The sequence below is a fragment of the Neolamprologus multifasciatus genome, chromosome 9, assembly GCF_963576455.1.
Source record: "Neolamprologus multifasciatus chromosome 9, fNeoMul1.2, whole genome shotgun sequence".
NCBI lineage: Eukaryota > Metazoa > Chordata > Actinopteri > Cichliformes > Cichlidae > Neolamprologus > Neolamprologus multifasciatus.
Window position 1 is genome coordinate 22,414,220 of NC_140447.1, and position 14,868 is coordinate 22,429,087.

The 14,868-nt window shown below is 39.8% G+C and overlaps 3 protein-coding genes across 3 annotated transcripts; all 3 read left to right on the plus strand.

Moving 5' to 3' along the window:
- Positions 1-2: 2 nt before the first annotated feature.
- LOC146511568 (uncharacterized) lies at positions 3-4,826 on the plus strand. Its single transcript, XM_085172591.1, has 3 exons — positions 3-864; positions 2,675-2,839; positions 3,124-4,826. Exons 1-3 carry the CDS (start codon positions 403-405, stop codon positions 3,208-3,210), a joined length of 714 nt encoding a protein of 237 aa, XP_085028717.1. The 5' UTR covers positions 3-402; the 3' UTR covers positions 3,211-4,826.
- Positions 4,827-6,694: 1,868 nt separating this feature from the next.
- Positions 6,695-10,610, plus strand: LOC146511569 (uncharacterized). Its single transcript, XM_085172593.1, has 4 exons — positions 6,695-7,037; positions 9,818-9,928; positions 10,026-10,127; positions 10,324-10,610. The coding sequence occupies exons 1-4, from the start codon at positions 6,738-6,740 to the stop codon at positions 10,405-10,407; spliced, it is 597 nt and encodes a 198-aa protein (XP_085028719.1). The 5' UTR covers positions 6,695-6,737; the 3' UTR covers positions 10,408-10,610.
- A 173-nt stretch (positions 10,611-10,783) lies between these two features.
- LOC146511570 (B-type lectin plumieribetin-like) lies at positions 10,784-14,583 on the plus strand. The gene is made up of 3 exons (XM_085172596.1): positions 10,784-11,583; positions 11,739-11,832; positions 11,935-14,583. The coding sequence occupies exons 2-3, from the start codon at positions 11,743-11,745 to the stop codon at positions 12,196-12,198; spliced, it is 354 nt and encodes a 117-aa protein (XP_085028722.1). The 5' UTR covers positions 10,784-11,583; positions 11,739-11,742; the 3' UTR covers positions 12,199-14,583.
- Positions 14,584-14,868: the final 285 nt, after the last annotated feature.

Here is a 14,868-nt window from a genome sequence, read left to right on the forward strand (position 1 = left end):
GATAATTGCAGCAAAAGTAATAGCTGCAGATGTGCTTCAGCAGAATATTAAGCAAAGACTGAGAGTACATAAGGTACATATTAGTACATACATTTGCAAAAATTTACATGCAAACTTTTTTCACTTTGTCATTTTTTTGTGTGGAATTTTGAAGTGGAAAATTTGTTCAATCCGTTTTGGAATAACGCTGTAAAATGTGGAACAAGTGACGCACTGTGAATGTTTTCTGGATGCACTATACATACTCAACATTTGTTAAGTGTTCATAAGGCCTATGTTTGACTCTGAAATCTTCACGAGTTTTCATTTCATGGAAATAAAATATTTAAATGACCATCCCATTTGCTTTCCTGGCCCAAATACAACTGTTTTTTGGTGCAGGTGACAACAAAGAGCCATCTAATGAAGTCAAAACAAAAAAAATTTGCACTAATTACTGCTAAACTTTATATTTGTCCTGGTGCCAAAAGCTTGTCACCACAATTTGGGCTTGTTTCCAGGATCTGGATTAGTGAACCAGGACTTAATTGTAATAATACATTAGGATTTAGTCTAATTTCTCTTTTGACAACCGTGGTATTCCCCACTGAGTGTGTTTTAATCTCCTATAATAGAACTTGGTTTGCACTCAGTGCTTGGTTTTCCCTGCTCTTCTCACGCATTTGGAGAAATATGGCTGCTGGCTTGCTGTTTTTGGTTTGTGCTGCGGCTGTGCTGTATTCTGCTGAAGCTTGGCAGCCTTACAATGGGCTGCCTGAAATCTACAAAAAAGGAGTCAATCTGGTACGGCGAGAGCTCACCACTCATTCTAAGATCCAACATCGTTATCAGTTTTTAAAAAGTGTGGACAAGTTAGAAACTGAGGTAAGCATCCTTTTGTTTGGATGTTTGCTCTTTCACCAACTTTTCCCCTTTTTCTTTTATTTTCTAATGAAACCTGTAGCTGCCACACTGATGGGGTGTGATAACCTTACTGACTGTGTCAACAGTCTCCTAAAGGTCTGCATAAGAACAGAAACAGCTAAAATTTAAAAGACAAATGTTAAATCCTAATGTTAAAGAGAGAGAAAAACACTTGAAATGTTGGTTTCAGGTAACACCGATTCGACACACTTTTCCTCTCTCTCTTCCTCTCTCCTTTTTTTGCCAAATAGCAGCTGTACAGAAAAAGGTTTGATAAAACTGAAACTGTTGACAGATTATGTTTAGATAATGAGGTGCAAAGACTGGAGTACTATTTAACAGACTGATGTTTCCACACAGCTGATCATTAGAATCAAAACTGATGCGTATTTGGTGAAAATTTGCAGGATTTCACATTTCTTCCTGTAGATAATGAATGCATTGCACAGCCACGACAGCATAATTAGACATTAAAGTTAAGAATAGCCAAAGGTGGCAAAAGTAGAGACATTCTTTACTTAAGTAAAAATATAGAAAAAATACTCCAGTAAAAGATGAAATACTGAATCAACTTCTTTAGTAAAGTAAAAATGAAAAGGTCCAGGCTCCGAAATGCACTCAAAGTAAGAAAGTAAATATCTATTTTCTGTTGCCTACATCGTAGAGGGTGAATTTGACTGTACATCTAAACAGGAAAATGAGTACAATAAGGGGTTAAAGTGGGATTCAGCAAGTGGGGGAAACCTAAAACTGACTGTAGGGGCTCAGTGTGAGGAAAACAATCACAACTCACAATAATTTCTTAGTGTACAGACTGTGATCAGCTGACCTGCTGCTCTTTGTGGATTTACACAGCTGAGTTCAACAAGATATAAGCTTCATGAGCTATCTTGGCTGACTGCCATTTCCTACTTTAATACTGTTACTGTGGTATACTGTATATTGTCTTTGTACTATAGACAGTATTCAGTTGGTATAAAGGTGGAATTAAATGAATTAGTCTCTGAATCATTTGATGTAGCCGGACACTGACCATGAGCATCACAGCCTCTGTGCACCGGTCAAAATCACTGTTCTCTATTTTTAGTTCACCACAGTAATATATTTTGGAATTTGGCCCTCGACTGTTTGTCTTCCTCTGCGTGATCTCTGCACATGAAGATTCATTTGGACTTTTATTCTGCCTCCTGGCATCCTGCACTTGGGTCCTCTTTCCAGAAACGGTCTCATATTTTAGGAGGTGGAGCCATATGGAGGCCACAGCCCCTGCAGATTAAAGTGTGACCACCACAAACAACCAAAGAAAAGCCTGTTAGTGGGCTGTGGGCATAGACCTGGAGTTACGTTGAGTAACAGTTTTTTTCTGGCAGATTTCTTTGTGGAACTTTTTCTCTGTGGTTGCATGAATCTGAATGCGTTTACCTTACATTTCATTAATTTAAGCATTAATGTAAGCATGCATCCATTCTCTGGGTTAGACTCCTTTTTGCCTTCAGATGTGCTTTAAAACTTCATGGCGTAGATTCAACAAGTTGCTTGAAACATTCCTCAGAGATTGTGGTCCGTATTGCAGTGGTGCGTCGACCACAAAATCCAAGTACACAAGTAGTTTCTTAAATAGTCAGACCAGCCTGTCTGGCACCAACAATCATGCCATGTTCAGTGTCGCTTGATTCCCCTGTCTTCTTTCTGATGCTCAATTTGAACTTTAGCAGGTTTGCTTGACCTTGTCTACCTGCCCAAATCCACTGACTTGCTGCTTTTCTTTCAGAGTGGATTTGACGGGAAATACATCTACCACCACTTTCTCCTGAAACCCACCATTGCTCCACAGCTTCTGATAGATTGTGTCATTTGCTACAAAGCAATAGCAAACCAGATAAAAGGCAAACCCGAGCCATACGTTCATTGCATCCAGAGACAGAGACTCACAGAGGTATTATCACTCAAATGTAAATGTTTAAAAAGTGTCTTACATTTTATGTTCTTCTCCTACATTAATTTCCTAGATATTTGACCTGTTATCAAACAAATGTTGCAATAAGTCAATCTTTTTGTCTCAAACTGCTCTTCTGATGGCCCCCAAACCATTGAGCCTGGTGAAATGGCTTCATCGGTGAAATGGTTAGATTGGGACAGTTTGGAATAAAGTTGGATCTCTTTGTTTAGTTTCCTTTGTGTGAATAACCAAATGTGTTTATGTGTTCTTTCTTGATTCAGGAGATGAAGAAAACCAGGTTGGGTCACTACAGAAACATGATCTACCACAGCGGCGCTCCTACACTTTTGGGTTTGACTGCCAACTAAAAATAAATTCCTCATCGCAACTCAAATATATGTTTTTTTTTAGCTGTAAGAAAATACTTTAGTTAATAAGTTACCTTAGTCAAGTGGTTGCTTGCATACTCAACTATAGTGTCACTTTGATTGCTACTATTTACTTACTAATGATAAATGTGTTGAAGATAATAATAATTGTATGCTTTCTCTACTACACAATGAAAAGAAAATCAATTGTGTGTGTTATTTACGAGACAGGGGAAGCTAATCTGAACATGAACGTATGACTATCTAAATAAAACAGGACATAAGACACAGACTGAGACCTAGAGCAAGATGTGAAAATGTGATACAGGGAACAGACATGGAGACATGACTGACACAAAAGAATGAAACACAGAGAGATGATCAAGGGAACAGGAAGTGATAAACACAGGGACCAGGACTTGAGACATATGACTAGACAAGAAAACAAAAGACACAGGGCACGGAAAGACCAAACAGACAGAGAAGAGACAAACTGGGCACAAAGAGGTGACTAACATAATCAAACAGGAACCAACAGCTAGATATAGAAATAACAAAACTCAGAGGTATTAGGAAATACTAAACTCAAGACAAATTCATAACTAGAACATGAAAATCTCTTAATTCCAAAGAGATGAATAATAAGTCCAGAGCAAACTCAAAACATTGGGTCAGCGACCAACAATGCATTAGTGTCTGCCAGATTTCCATGATGAGACCAGAATCCTTGTCATGGATAGCTGCCCTGGTTTGCACTGGTTTGGTGTTTAACGACTTAAGACTGCAGATACTGTAATAACAATAAATCCAAGTAAATTAGATTCCATAATAACTCAAATACTAACCCAGGTCAAGGTCAGGCTACTATTTCACTTACCTAAGCTGATCTACTCATGGCTGAATCCTGAAAGTTTTAAAAACTTTTATTATTTTCACTTTTTAACATCCTGCCATTATTTCAGCAATTAGGTAGGACAAAATAGTAAAATATATTTTGAAAAAAGGTAAAAAACTGTCATGGTCCTGAGTCTGTGGACTCAGTGGTTTTGGTTTTAATTATTATTATCTTATGTTTCGGGTTAATTCTTAAGATTTTCTTGTTCTTAGGGTTTGGCTTCTGTTTTGAGCTCCTTCTGTTCTGTGTCTCTGTGCCTGTCCTGGTCCCACGTCTCGGTGTTCGATCCCTGTTCCCATGTCTAATGTCTTCGTGTTAGCTCGTGTCTGGGTGTACCTGTTATATTTCCTGTTTTACTTTGATAGTCCCTTTCCTGTGTGTAGCTGTGTCTGGTTTTCCTTGTCTCTTCAGCTCTGATTCCCCCCCGTCTCCCATTCCCTGATTGCTCCTGTGTGTATTTAAGCCCTGTGTTTTCCTCTGCTTGTGACTGATCCATCTGTGTTACCTCTGCGTGTTATCCTGTTTTTCACCCTGTGCTTCACCCTGCGTGTTATCCTGCATATCTTTCTGCATATACTTTCTGCATTTTCTTCTGCGATTCATGGTTTCAGGTTTGTTTCTTTAGTTTTTGCCAGTTTAGGTTTATATTACTTTCTGTCCTTCCCATCTTCGCTCACTCTGTATTCTCATCATTTTGAAAATAAAGCTTACTCACGTCAAAGCTAGTGCCTGCATTTGAGCCCTTCGTTCACCACTCTGCACATCTGCCACCGCAGCTGTGACAAAAACTGAAAAAAAACCCCAATTCTTTTACTTTAATTGCAAATACTATGTGCTACTTTAACGAGTTTAGCAGCAAAAACTTGAAGTAATCATCTTTGGTTTGACTTTATCAGCGACTGACATCATTGTGGAGGAATTTTGGCCCTGTCTTCTTTACAGTGTTGCTTTGGGTCAATGAGGTTTTGTCATAAAACGGCTGTGTGCAGGCAGGAAAAAGACCCAAACCCAAACCTCGGACCCTCCAGCGGAGACAGGCGACTGGACGGGCGCTCCAGAACCCCTAGCTGATGTGGCATGAGGCTGGGCAGGCTCCTCGGGCCCCCCAGCTGACGTGGCACGAGTCTGGAGAGGTTCTCCTGAACCCCCGGCGAATGAGAAAGGTTGCTGGAGGGGCTCTTCTGGGCCTCCAGCAGGAACAGGCGGCGGTGTGGGAGCCGCAGAGTGCTGAGCAGGTGACTGAGTGAGCAGCAATAGTCCCTCTAATCTTTCATGTGTCTGAGCGAACACACAAACTCCCTGAGCGATCCCTTGGACCACTGTGAGCAACATTGGACGTGTGCACTGTGGTCTCGCCAGGATCGAATCCATCCAAGTTACATGGTTTATTAAAATAATCAAATTACAGCATTTACATTTATGTTAGACTTTTAATTAAGTGCTTTAGCCCACTTACAATGAAAATGTAAAAAGATCTTGTTCATGACCTGTGTAGTATGTTAACACTATTGGAAGTAAAAATAACTTGAACTCCAATTTTGAAAACACAACTTTCTTTTTTTTAAATAAAGCTCTGACTTGTATTATGAGTCTGTGGTCTGGGAGAGAGTCCTGTAGCTCTCTGTCTGCAAAATACAGTAAATAATGACCAATGTTGGGCAATTAATTATATAGTTACTTCTTTAAAAAGTTACTGAGTTATGCAAACAACAACGTTTTTTGCAGCTGTTAACCTAAAAATGCAGCCAATGAATTTTTTTAAAAATAAACATTTCAAACTATTTACAGAACAGTAAGGCCATGATTGACAACATGGTCAACAAGTGTTGCCCTAATTTCATTAGGAATCGGCCTATGTATTTGGCGTCTTCTCCCTCTTCCCCTGTTTTGTCCCCACCACATCCTCACCCCTCTTCCACGATGCTGACCTTCCATTTCTGTGTCACAGAATCGTAGAAATGGTACACACTATGTCCTGCTCGGTTCATATATGCTTGCCAATTGAGGGTTCATGGGATTGATTGATGAGTGACTGTGAACAAGTGGCTTATCACTGGTTACAACTGATACTTCACACACCTCCTCGTCAGTGAAAGCTGAAGTTCACCTGAGAGAAATTGTTCAATTTCGGGGACATTTCCAGGAAAAAAAAAAAAAAAAAAGGTATAACATTTGCTTGACATCTAATTCACCAATTTTGTATGCAATGACTCAAGCAATGAAATGAAGACTATTAGTTTTATTGGGAACGACTATTCAGCATCTAAAAGTATAGTTCATTTTGACTGACATGACATAAGCAAATGATAATGTTGTCGGCAGCAGAGAATTGTATGAAAGCAACTGATACATGTCCAAGAGCATTTACAATTTGTTCAGAGGAAAGAGAAAAACTTTTCATCTAATCACTGCTAACCTTTAGATTTGTCCTGGTGCCAAAAGCTTGGCACCACATGCTTAGCTTGTTTCCAGGATCTGAATCAGTGAACCATGGCTTAATTGTAATAATCTAAGTCCTCTTTTGGCACTGAGCATGTTTTCTGTTGGAAAGTTTTAAGCTATGACCTCTTGAGTGTTACAGGAAAGCGGGTGGGATATTAAGTAAACAGTGAGTACGGCTGCTGGTCTGTCGATGATCAATGTTTTTAGTTTCACTTGTGATTCCCAGAGCCATAATAGGACTTGTTTTGAACTCGGGTCTTTATTCTCTAAGCTGCTCTCCTCCCAGACTCAGAGAAAAATGGCTGCTGGCTTGCTGATTTTGGTTTGTGCAGTTGCTGTGCTGTACTCTGCTGAAGCTCAGGATTCTTACAATGGTCTGCCTGAAATCTACAAGAAAGGAGTGGATCTGGCAATGCAACAGCTCAGCACCCACGCTAGGGTCCAACACCATTATCGCTTTTTGAAAACTGTGGGGAAGTTAGAAACTGAGGTAAGCATCTTTTAGCTTTAGCTGTCGGCTCTTTTACAAGCTCTTCGGATTTTTTTGTTTCATAATGACACCCACTTTGAAAACATGTAGCGTCACTGATGGGGTGAGATGAAGTTTGTGACAACACTCTCCTAAATGTGTGCAGGATATTTTCAGCTTAAATTTAAAAGACAAACATTGAATTTAATCTTAAAAAGAGAAAAAAACCCAAAAGTCTGCTTTCAGTTAACACTGACTTGGCACACTTTTCCTCTCTCTTGCTCCGGGGAATTCTGGCTCATACTTGTTTTCCTATCTGTACGCAAGATGTTAAATGTCAGGGAGGAAAATGTTTTCAGCAGAGAAAAAAACAGGATGAGGTGTGTCTCTGTGAGAATGTGCACATTAAAGACTCCTTTCACTCCTTTCTTTTTCAAATATAAGGCCTTACAGAGGAGGTTTAGCTAAAACTGAAAGTGTTGAATGTGAAACTTTCAAACACTGGAGCCTTTCACAGTCTGCAAACCAAAGTGTCCTTGTGCAAGATACAGAAACCCAGAGTTGCCCTCTAAAGGATTCATTGTGGTGTGAATGTGTATGAATGTTAGGAAGAGGCATAGAAAAAAACATGCTTTTTTGAATAGGTATTGTTGTATAGAGTGCTCTGAGTGCTCAAGTAGAGTAAAAAAGCACAATATAAGAACCAGCCCATTTACCATTTACAATCAAAAAAGATGTATATCTGGTAAAAATTTGTAGGATTTCACATCAGGATGTACATGTGGGTACGTGTGAATGGTGAGATGCAGGGTGCTGTGGGGAGAGAGCGAGGCAGATAATCTGCTGATTACTTCAGCTGAGTATTGCTACTGTACCGGCACGTATACTGAAGAACAGAGAGAGATTTGATGGATATCTCCACACACTCATAATAAAGCTCTGGCTGTCACCAGTGTAAGTGCAATTTATCTGGTGATGTACTTTCAAGCCAAGAGGCTCAGCTGCAGTGGATTATCTGCTATTTCAGGCAAATATGTTCTTTATTCTCCAAACTTTAATGAAAATGAGCTCGTGCATAATAACCTGCAATAAACAGAAAATAAAATCAGTAGTTAGGTGTTGTTAGTTGCTTTAAATTACCCATATGCTACTATTTAGTACACCAGTTTTCCATTTCACTTGTGTTTATAACACTCATCACGTCTTCCTCGTAGTCCTTGGTTCCCTTATGTTCCCTGTGGCCTGCTTACTTGTTTATCAGTTTGCTGTTTTTGGAATTTAGTCCTTGATTGTTTGCCTTGCTCTGCACGACCTCTGCGCATGAAGATTTATTTGGACTTTTATTCTGCCTCCTGGCATCCTGACATGTGTCCTCTTTCCAGAAACTGTCTCATAGTTTAGGAGGTGGAGCGAAGTGGAGGCCACAGCCCCTGCAGATTAAAGTCTGACCATCACAAACAACCAAAGAAAAGCTCTGAAGCCTGTTAGTGGGCTGTGCACACTGAACTGGAATTACATCAAGAAACTACATTTCTAACAGTTTTCTCTGTGGAACCTTTTCTCTGTGGCTGCTGTTCCCACACAAACACATTAAAGATTCAGTTTATTGCATTTATTTTATGGGCTTTATCAGCCATTAGGGATGAGAAAGATGATAAGAATTTTGTTATCGAATCAATAATTTTGTTAGAATTATTGTTACCACTTATTGATTGTCATTGGGATGGCTCTATTTTGAGAGTCACCACAATTACTAGGCAGTATGTCAAAGACATTACATTTGTGCAAATTAATTGCCTGCCGTGTAGTCGAACACAAAGCTGAAAACACAAAGCAAAAATGAAAAACAGCCCACAGAGACTTTAAAATGATCAACTTTAGAAACATGAGCAGGTAGAAAAAGAGGCAGCAGCCTGACTGCTCATTGGGTTGTTACCTGTTGAAGTTCAGGGTCTGGCTGCTGGGCTGGGGTCGGCATTCAGTCGGCTTTAAAATCACTCTGGGTTTTTGGCTAGCTTAACGTTAGCATCCTGTCTGGCTAGCTCAATGTTAGCATGCTGTCTGCGGATACTTGGAAAGAGCTGAAGTTGTCCTAGCAGCATAATGCAGCTGTTTCTGTCCAAGATGCAGTTTCCACTTAACCATCGTGCTTTCGACCTTTTCAATCCAGCAATTCTCTTCCATTTATCCTTATCAGGGTTGCGGGGTTTCCGAGCTAGCATAGGGCAAGAGGAAGGTCGCCAGCCTGATGTAGGGCTAACACTGAAAGACAAACAAAACAAAACAACCCAACGACATTCACTTGGGCAATTTAGAGTCACCCAAACCCACTAACTGCGTGTCTTTAAACAGTGGGAGAAAGCAAGAGTATCCGCAGAGAACCCACGCAGACATGGGGAGAATATGCAAAGTCCACACAGTGCTTTGTCCTTTTGATACAAGACAGGATGGATCCATGCTCTCATCTAAATGTTGAGGTTGCAGGATAGTTTCTTTTTTTCAAACCGGTTGTTGTAAACCCTAGATATGGTTGTGTTGGAAAATCCCAACAGATCTGCATTTTCCAAAATAATCAAAGCAGCCTGTCTGGCACCAACAACCATGCCAGATTTAGTTTCACTTAATTTCCCTTTCTTATGCTTTATTTGAACTTTAGTAGGTTGTCTCAGCAGTGTTTACATCAATTCAGTTGCTGCCATGTGATTGTCTGTTAAGATATTTGCATTGACAAATCAGCTGAACAAACATATCAAACAATGTGTTTGTAGCTCCTTATAAAATTATCCTATGTTCTCTTTCAGGGTGGATTTGGTATGAGATACTTCTACCACCACTTCCACCTGAAACCCACCAGGTGTCCAAAAGGAACAACTGAGACTGACCCTCAGAGATGCCCCTACAGGAATGATCGAGTGAGCAAATATGTTTTTAAAAAAGGAGTGTTAACTTTACCATCTATCGAAGCATCAGCACCACTGTTATGCTCTTCATGATGTCATTGCTCCACAGCCTCTGATGGATTGTGCAGTTTGCTACAAAACATCAGGAGAACAGATAGAAGCCCAGCCCAACCCATACGTTCACTGTATCCAGAAACCGAGAGTCACAGAGGTAATATTACTCATGTCCCGAAGCACATTTTGGGTTGTAAAAAAACATTGTTGTCCTTTTCTATGTTTTTGCTTTTGATGTTCTTCTGCTCTCTATTTTACTTTTAAAACTCTGGACATTTTTTAGCTTTCTGTGTAGTTTTCTACGTGTGAATAATATTCACACATTCATCTTCTTGTGTTCTTTCTTGATTCAGGAGATGAAGAAAGCCAGGTTGGATCACTACAAAAAAATGGTCTACCACAGTGGCGCTCCTACACTTTTGGCTGTGAAAGCATAGATTCCCCATCGCAGCTCAAATATATCCAGAAAGCTATAAGGAAAGAAATCTGTAGTAACCATTAGTTAACTGGTTGCATGCATACTCCACTTTGATTATTATCATTCACTCACTCATTTGTGATAAATGTGTGAAAGAAGTGCTTTTTTCTTTTTGAACTCACTGCATTCCATGTGTGACATATAATAAAAAGAGGACAAACAGCTGTGTGTGTAATAAATTACCCAACCGTTGCATTACCCAGGAAATGTAACAATGCATTACTGTGTTGTTTAAACTTGTTAGAAATCCAGATTCTTTACAGGCCAAATTCCTCACCATAGAAACATGCTCACCCACAAAAAGACTCTGTCTCATCTAAAAACCACTTTTCTGCAGGGCTTCTAAGGAACACAGCAACGTTAAGCTGGTTAAGACTGCAGATGTCACTGTAATAATATGTGCAATTAAATTTAATTCTACAATAACCTAAATACTATTTCATTTAATTAACATGATTTTTCAATTTGGCTCAAAGTTGAATCCTAAAAGCTTTAAAAGTTGTTTGAAAACCTTGAAGATTGTTTTTTTTCTTCACCTTTTAATATCCTGGTATTACTTGAACAATTGAGCAAAACAGAACCGCAAAATAAAAATTAAAAAAGGTGAGAATGACAGCCAGGTTTTTTTTTTTAATTTTCTTCGTTAAACTGCACAGATTACATGTATTTTTTAATGTTATAGTCTTAAGAGAAAAGAGTGAGAAGACAGAAATGCAAATTCTTAATGTAGTTAACTCAAAGTACTACTTAAAATTACTCAAAGCACAGGGCTGCCTAGAAAAGGATTTGCCCTTACAGGAGAAAACTTGTTGAAGAGGTACTTAGTAAAGTCCCTGAAGGCATGATCTTGAATGCTGCATGCTGTATAATCACACTTTTCTATACAAAGATGCTGACTGATTTGCCAAGACGGAAAGGTCAGAACGATTAAAGTATAGTCTGTCAAATAGTCTGTCAAATTTTAAATGTCAGACGAACAAAAGCGTAAAAAGTAGGGCTTAATGCCCCTTTCTCAGCCCCCTTTTCACTTTTTGTCACCGCCCTCATCTGTGGTATATAAAAATGTAAATTTTACCTCTCACACATCACCTCTCTGAATTTGCTGAACTCTCACTGGTCAAAGACATTCAAGCCTGTAAGTATACTTTAAAATAAATGCATTCTGTTAAATATCTGCAAATGAACAGAAGTTTGCAATTGTTATCAAGTTTTTTGGATACAAACTAATGTAAGAAGAACAGGTTTCATTGATGCGCACAAATAAAATTCTGACTTTGTTGTGTGTTGCAGGATCATGAGCAGGAACTTCTTGTCCAAAAATGATGAGCTCCGGAGGGGAGACCACCTGGTGTCCAACAACAAGCAGTACAAAGCTGTATTTCAGGTGACTACTTCAAATTTTCTCAGTTCAGAAACTCATAAAAGCCTTGTTTCCCGGTCATGCGTGCTGACAGTTATCTAATGTGTGATTTCTTTGTGGCTGCAGGGTGATGGCAATTTTGTCATCTATGGCTGGAAGCCTTTGTGGACTTCAGACACTGAAGGATCAGACGCCGTCCGTCTGTGCATGCAGGCTGACTGCAACCTGGTCATGTACAACAAGTGTGACACACCTAAGTGGCACACAAACTCTGCCAACTCTGCCAAGTGCAACATGTGCCGTCTTCAACTGACCGATGACGGCAAACTGGTGGTGAACAGAGAGTGCGAAGAAATCTGGAGCTCTGAAAAGTCCAAAGGCTCGAAGTGATGCTTGTGTGCGATCGTCCTTTGACATAAACCTTCAGCGATGCTGTTAAAGCAACATATACCAGCGCATAAACAAGCCGTTCCTTTTTCTTTGCAAGCTTTGCAAGATTCTGAATCTTAGCTCTGAATGTGCAATTTTTCTCTTTACAGCTTCCCAAAGTATTGTAACCAAGTGGCAAAAAATAAAAATAAAATTAAAGGTATTTGACCAACCTCTTGTTCCCTGTGTTTATATTCATGCCATTAAACAGATTTTCTTAAGTATTAATAAATAATAAAACTTTGAGGTATGTAGCTGATATCAAAACTAACACGGATTTTGTAGATGACTCTGGCCTGCATTGAATATTAAACATTTTTTTCAGTTTTATTTATTTTTCCCTGAATTAAGTATCTTCATGTTGTCGAGACCTAATAGCAACTGATATTTTTCCTTGGCCCAGTTCTTTTTTTCAGTTTATATACTCTCCTTTGGCTCAGTTTACAAAACGAATACAGTACCTCATTTAATCTGTGGCTCCAAAACTGTAGACAAACTGTTGCTTCCCATCAGGACATTCCCACCCTTAGACTCTTTAACCTGTTTGAAACACATGTTTTTCCTTTGTTAAATTAAGTACTAATGCCACAACGTCTGGCTGTGAGCAGTGCAGAAATAACTACTTTGACCTTTTATTTTAATTGGAGGTACGGAGTGCAAATTTTCAGCATAGTAATCATCTTCCTGTCTCTTACATTATTGTGTGGGAATTTTGGCCCCACTCTTGTTCACAATGTGGCTTCAGTCCATTGAGGTTTGAGGACATTTATTAATGTAACGCTCTCTTAAGCTTCCACTACAGCATAGGTGTCAAACTCTGGCCCGTGGCCCAAATTTGGCCCGCAGCCTAATTACATTTGGCCCGCGAAGCCATACCAAATTACTATTAGAGCTGGCCTACTGGTATTATACTACGGAGCCCCGCAGGGGACATGGGAGAAAAAAAAATTTAAGACGGACTTTTGCGAGATCTCGCAAAAGTTTTAGCCGCATGCTTCGGAGGCCGCCAGCTCGAAGCCGACCAGGAGGTCGAGGCACGATGTGCCGGGAAAGCGGTGCTCCTCCCGGCTGTAGTAGGTCTCGACCTCCCGTTAGCTTCGAGCTAGTGTGTGTCAGATCTCCGAAAACGTCGGCGCACTTTTGCAAATATGTGATGTCTTGTAAACCGAGCAGGTATCTGACGTTTACACAACTACATTCACGCCTCAAAATATCTTAAAAGTGTATTTTGTTACCCAGAAAGAGTAATATTACAACTAAGTAGCTGCCGCCATTGTTGGAATTCAACTTTTGCGAGATCTTGCAAAAGTTTTGCAAGATCCCGAGTTAGTTTTGCGAGATCTCGCAAAAGTCCGTCTTAATTTTTTTTTCTCCCATGTCCCCTGCGGGGCTCCGTATTATACAGCTAATATATATATTGTTTAGTATTAAGCTTTACTTGTTCCATATTCAGTTTTTCAGCAAAACTTGTTTGAGTCCATAAGAAAAGATTCATTCTCATATCTAGAGGAAGATTTTTTTTTCAATAAATATTAACGTTAGCCCGCGACTTTGTTCCAGTTTTGAATTTTGGCCCACTGTGTATTTGAGTTTGACACCCCTGCACTACAGCATTTCAAACTTGGACTGGGCCATTGCAACACCTTCATTCTTTCATTTTCAGTCATTCTGTTGGTGTTGTTGCTGCTGTGCTTGGGATCATTTTCACATGTGACTGTAGCAGGGGTGCAGGGGGGGTGTAGGAGGGTGTAAAGCTTTAGCTGTCAGACATCGCATTTGAATCTAGAGTAATTAGGCATATAGAGCTTATGGTTGAATCAATGACTGCAATGCGCCCAGGTCCTGTGGGTGTAAAGCCAGCCTGCATCACCATCCCTCCACCACTGGGCTGCGCAGTTGTTATGAGGTGTTTGTGCTGATACGCTGTGTTTGGTTTCCGGGAGACAGGTTCAGAACAACTTCTCCGATACCTGTGGACAACACTGTATTAATTCTGTTGATCAACCGTGGTGTGTATTTTGGTTTCAGTGTGAATTATACAAACAGGAATTACTTTCATAGATGCAGGATCAAATTTATTTAATGGTGCTTTTTTAGACGCTGATCTGAAAGATAAAAGTGTGTGTTAGAAGCAGCTTTGCTGGATTGTTTTTAACATGGTGAAACATAATGTGAATCTTTTTTTCTTGATTCAGCATTTTTACAGGTTTTAACAGTGTGGTCTTTCTGTCTTTCTGGGAAAATATAAGCCAACTTGTGAAATGAGAGTGCGCACCCCCCTCCAGAACTGTCAGCTTTGCTCGTTTCATGTGTCCTCGGTTAAAGAAACGGAATATTTTATGGATCTTAATGTTTAGAGACAATAGCGAGGTACTGACCTGTGTGTCTCTTTAAATTGTAGATGTTTAATTCAAAGGCTACATATTATTTATCTCCCACTGATTCTGCTTGGCATATGCTATGTATAAAGGCTGGCGGAAAGTTGATGCAAGGACGTGCATTGGAAGCAGCTTTGCTACCTGCACAGAGCGTTTCTCACAGTTGGGCATTGCTTATGCAACAGATCATAGCAACAATACAGGGTATTTCTCTGCTCCAAGACACCCACGGTCCTTTCACACGCATGTCTGT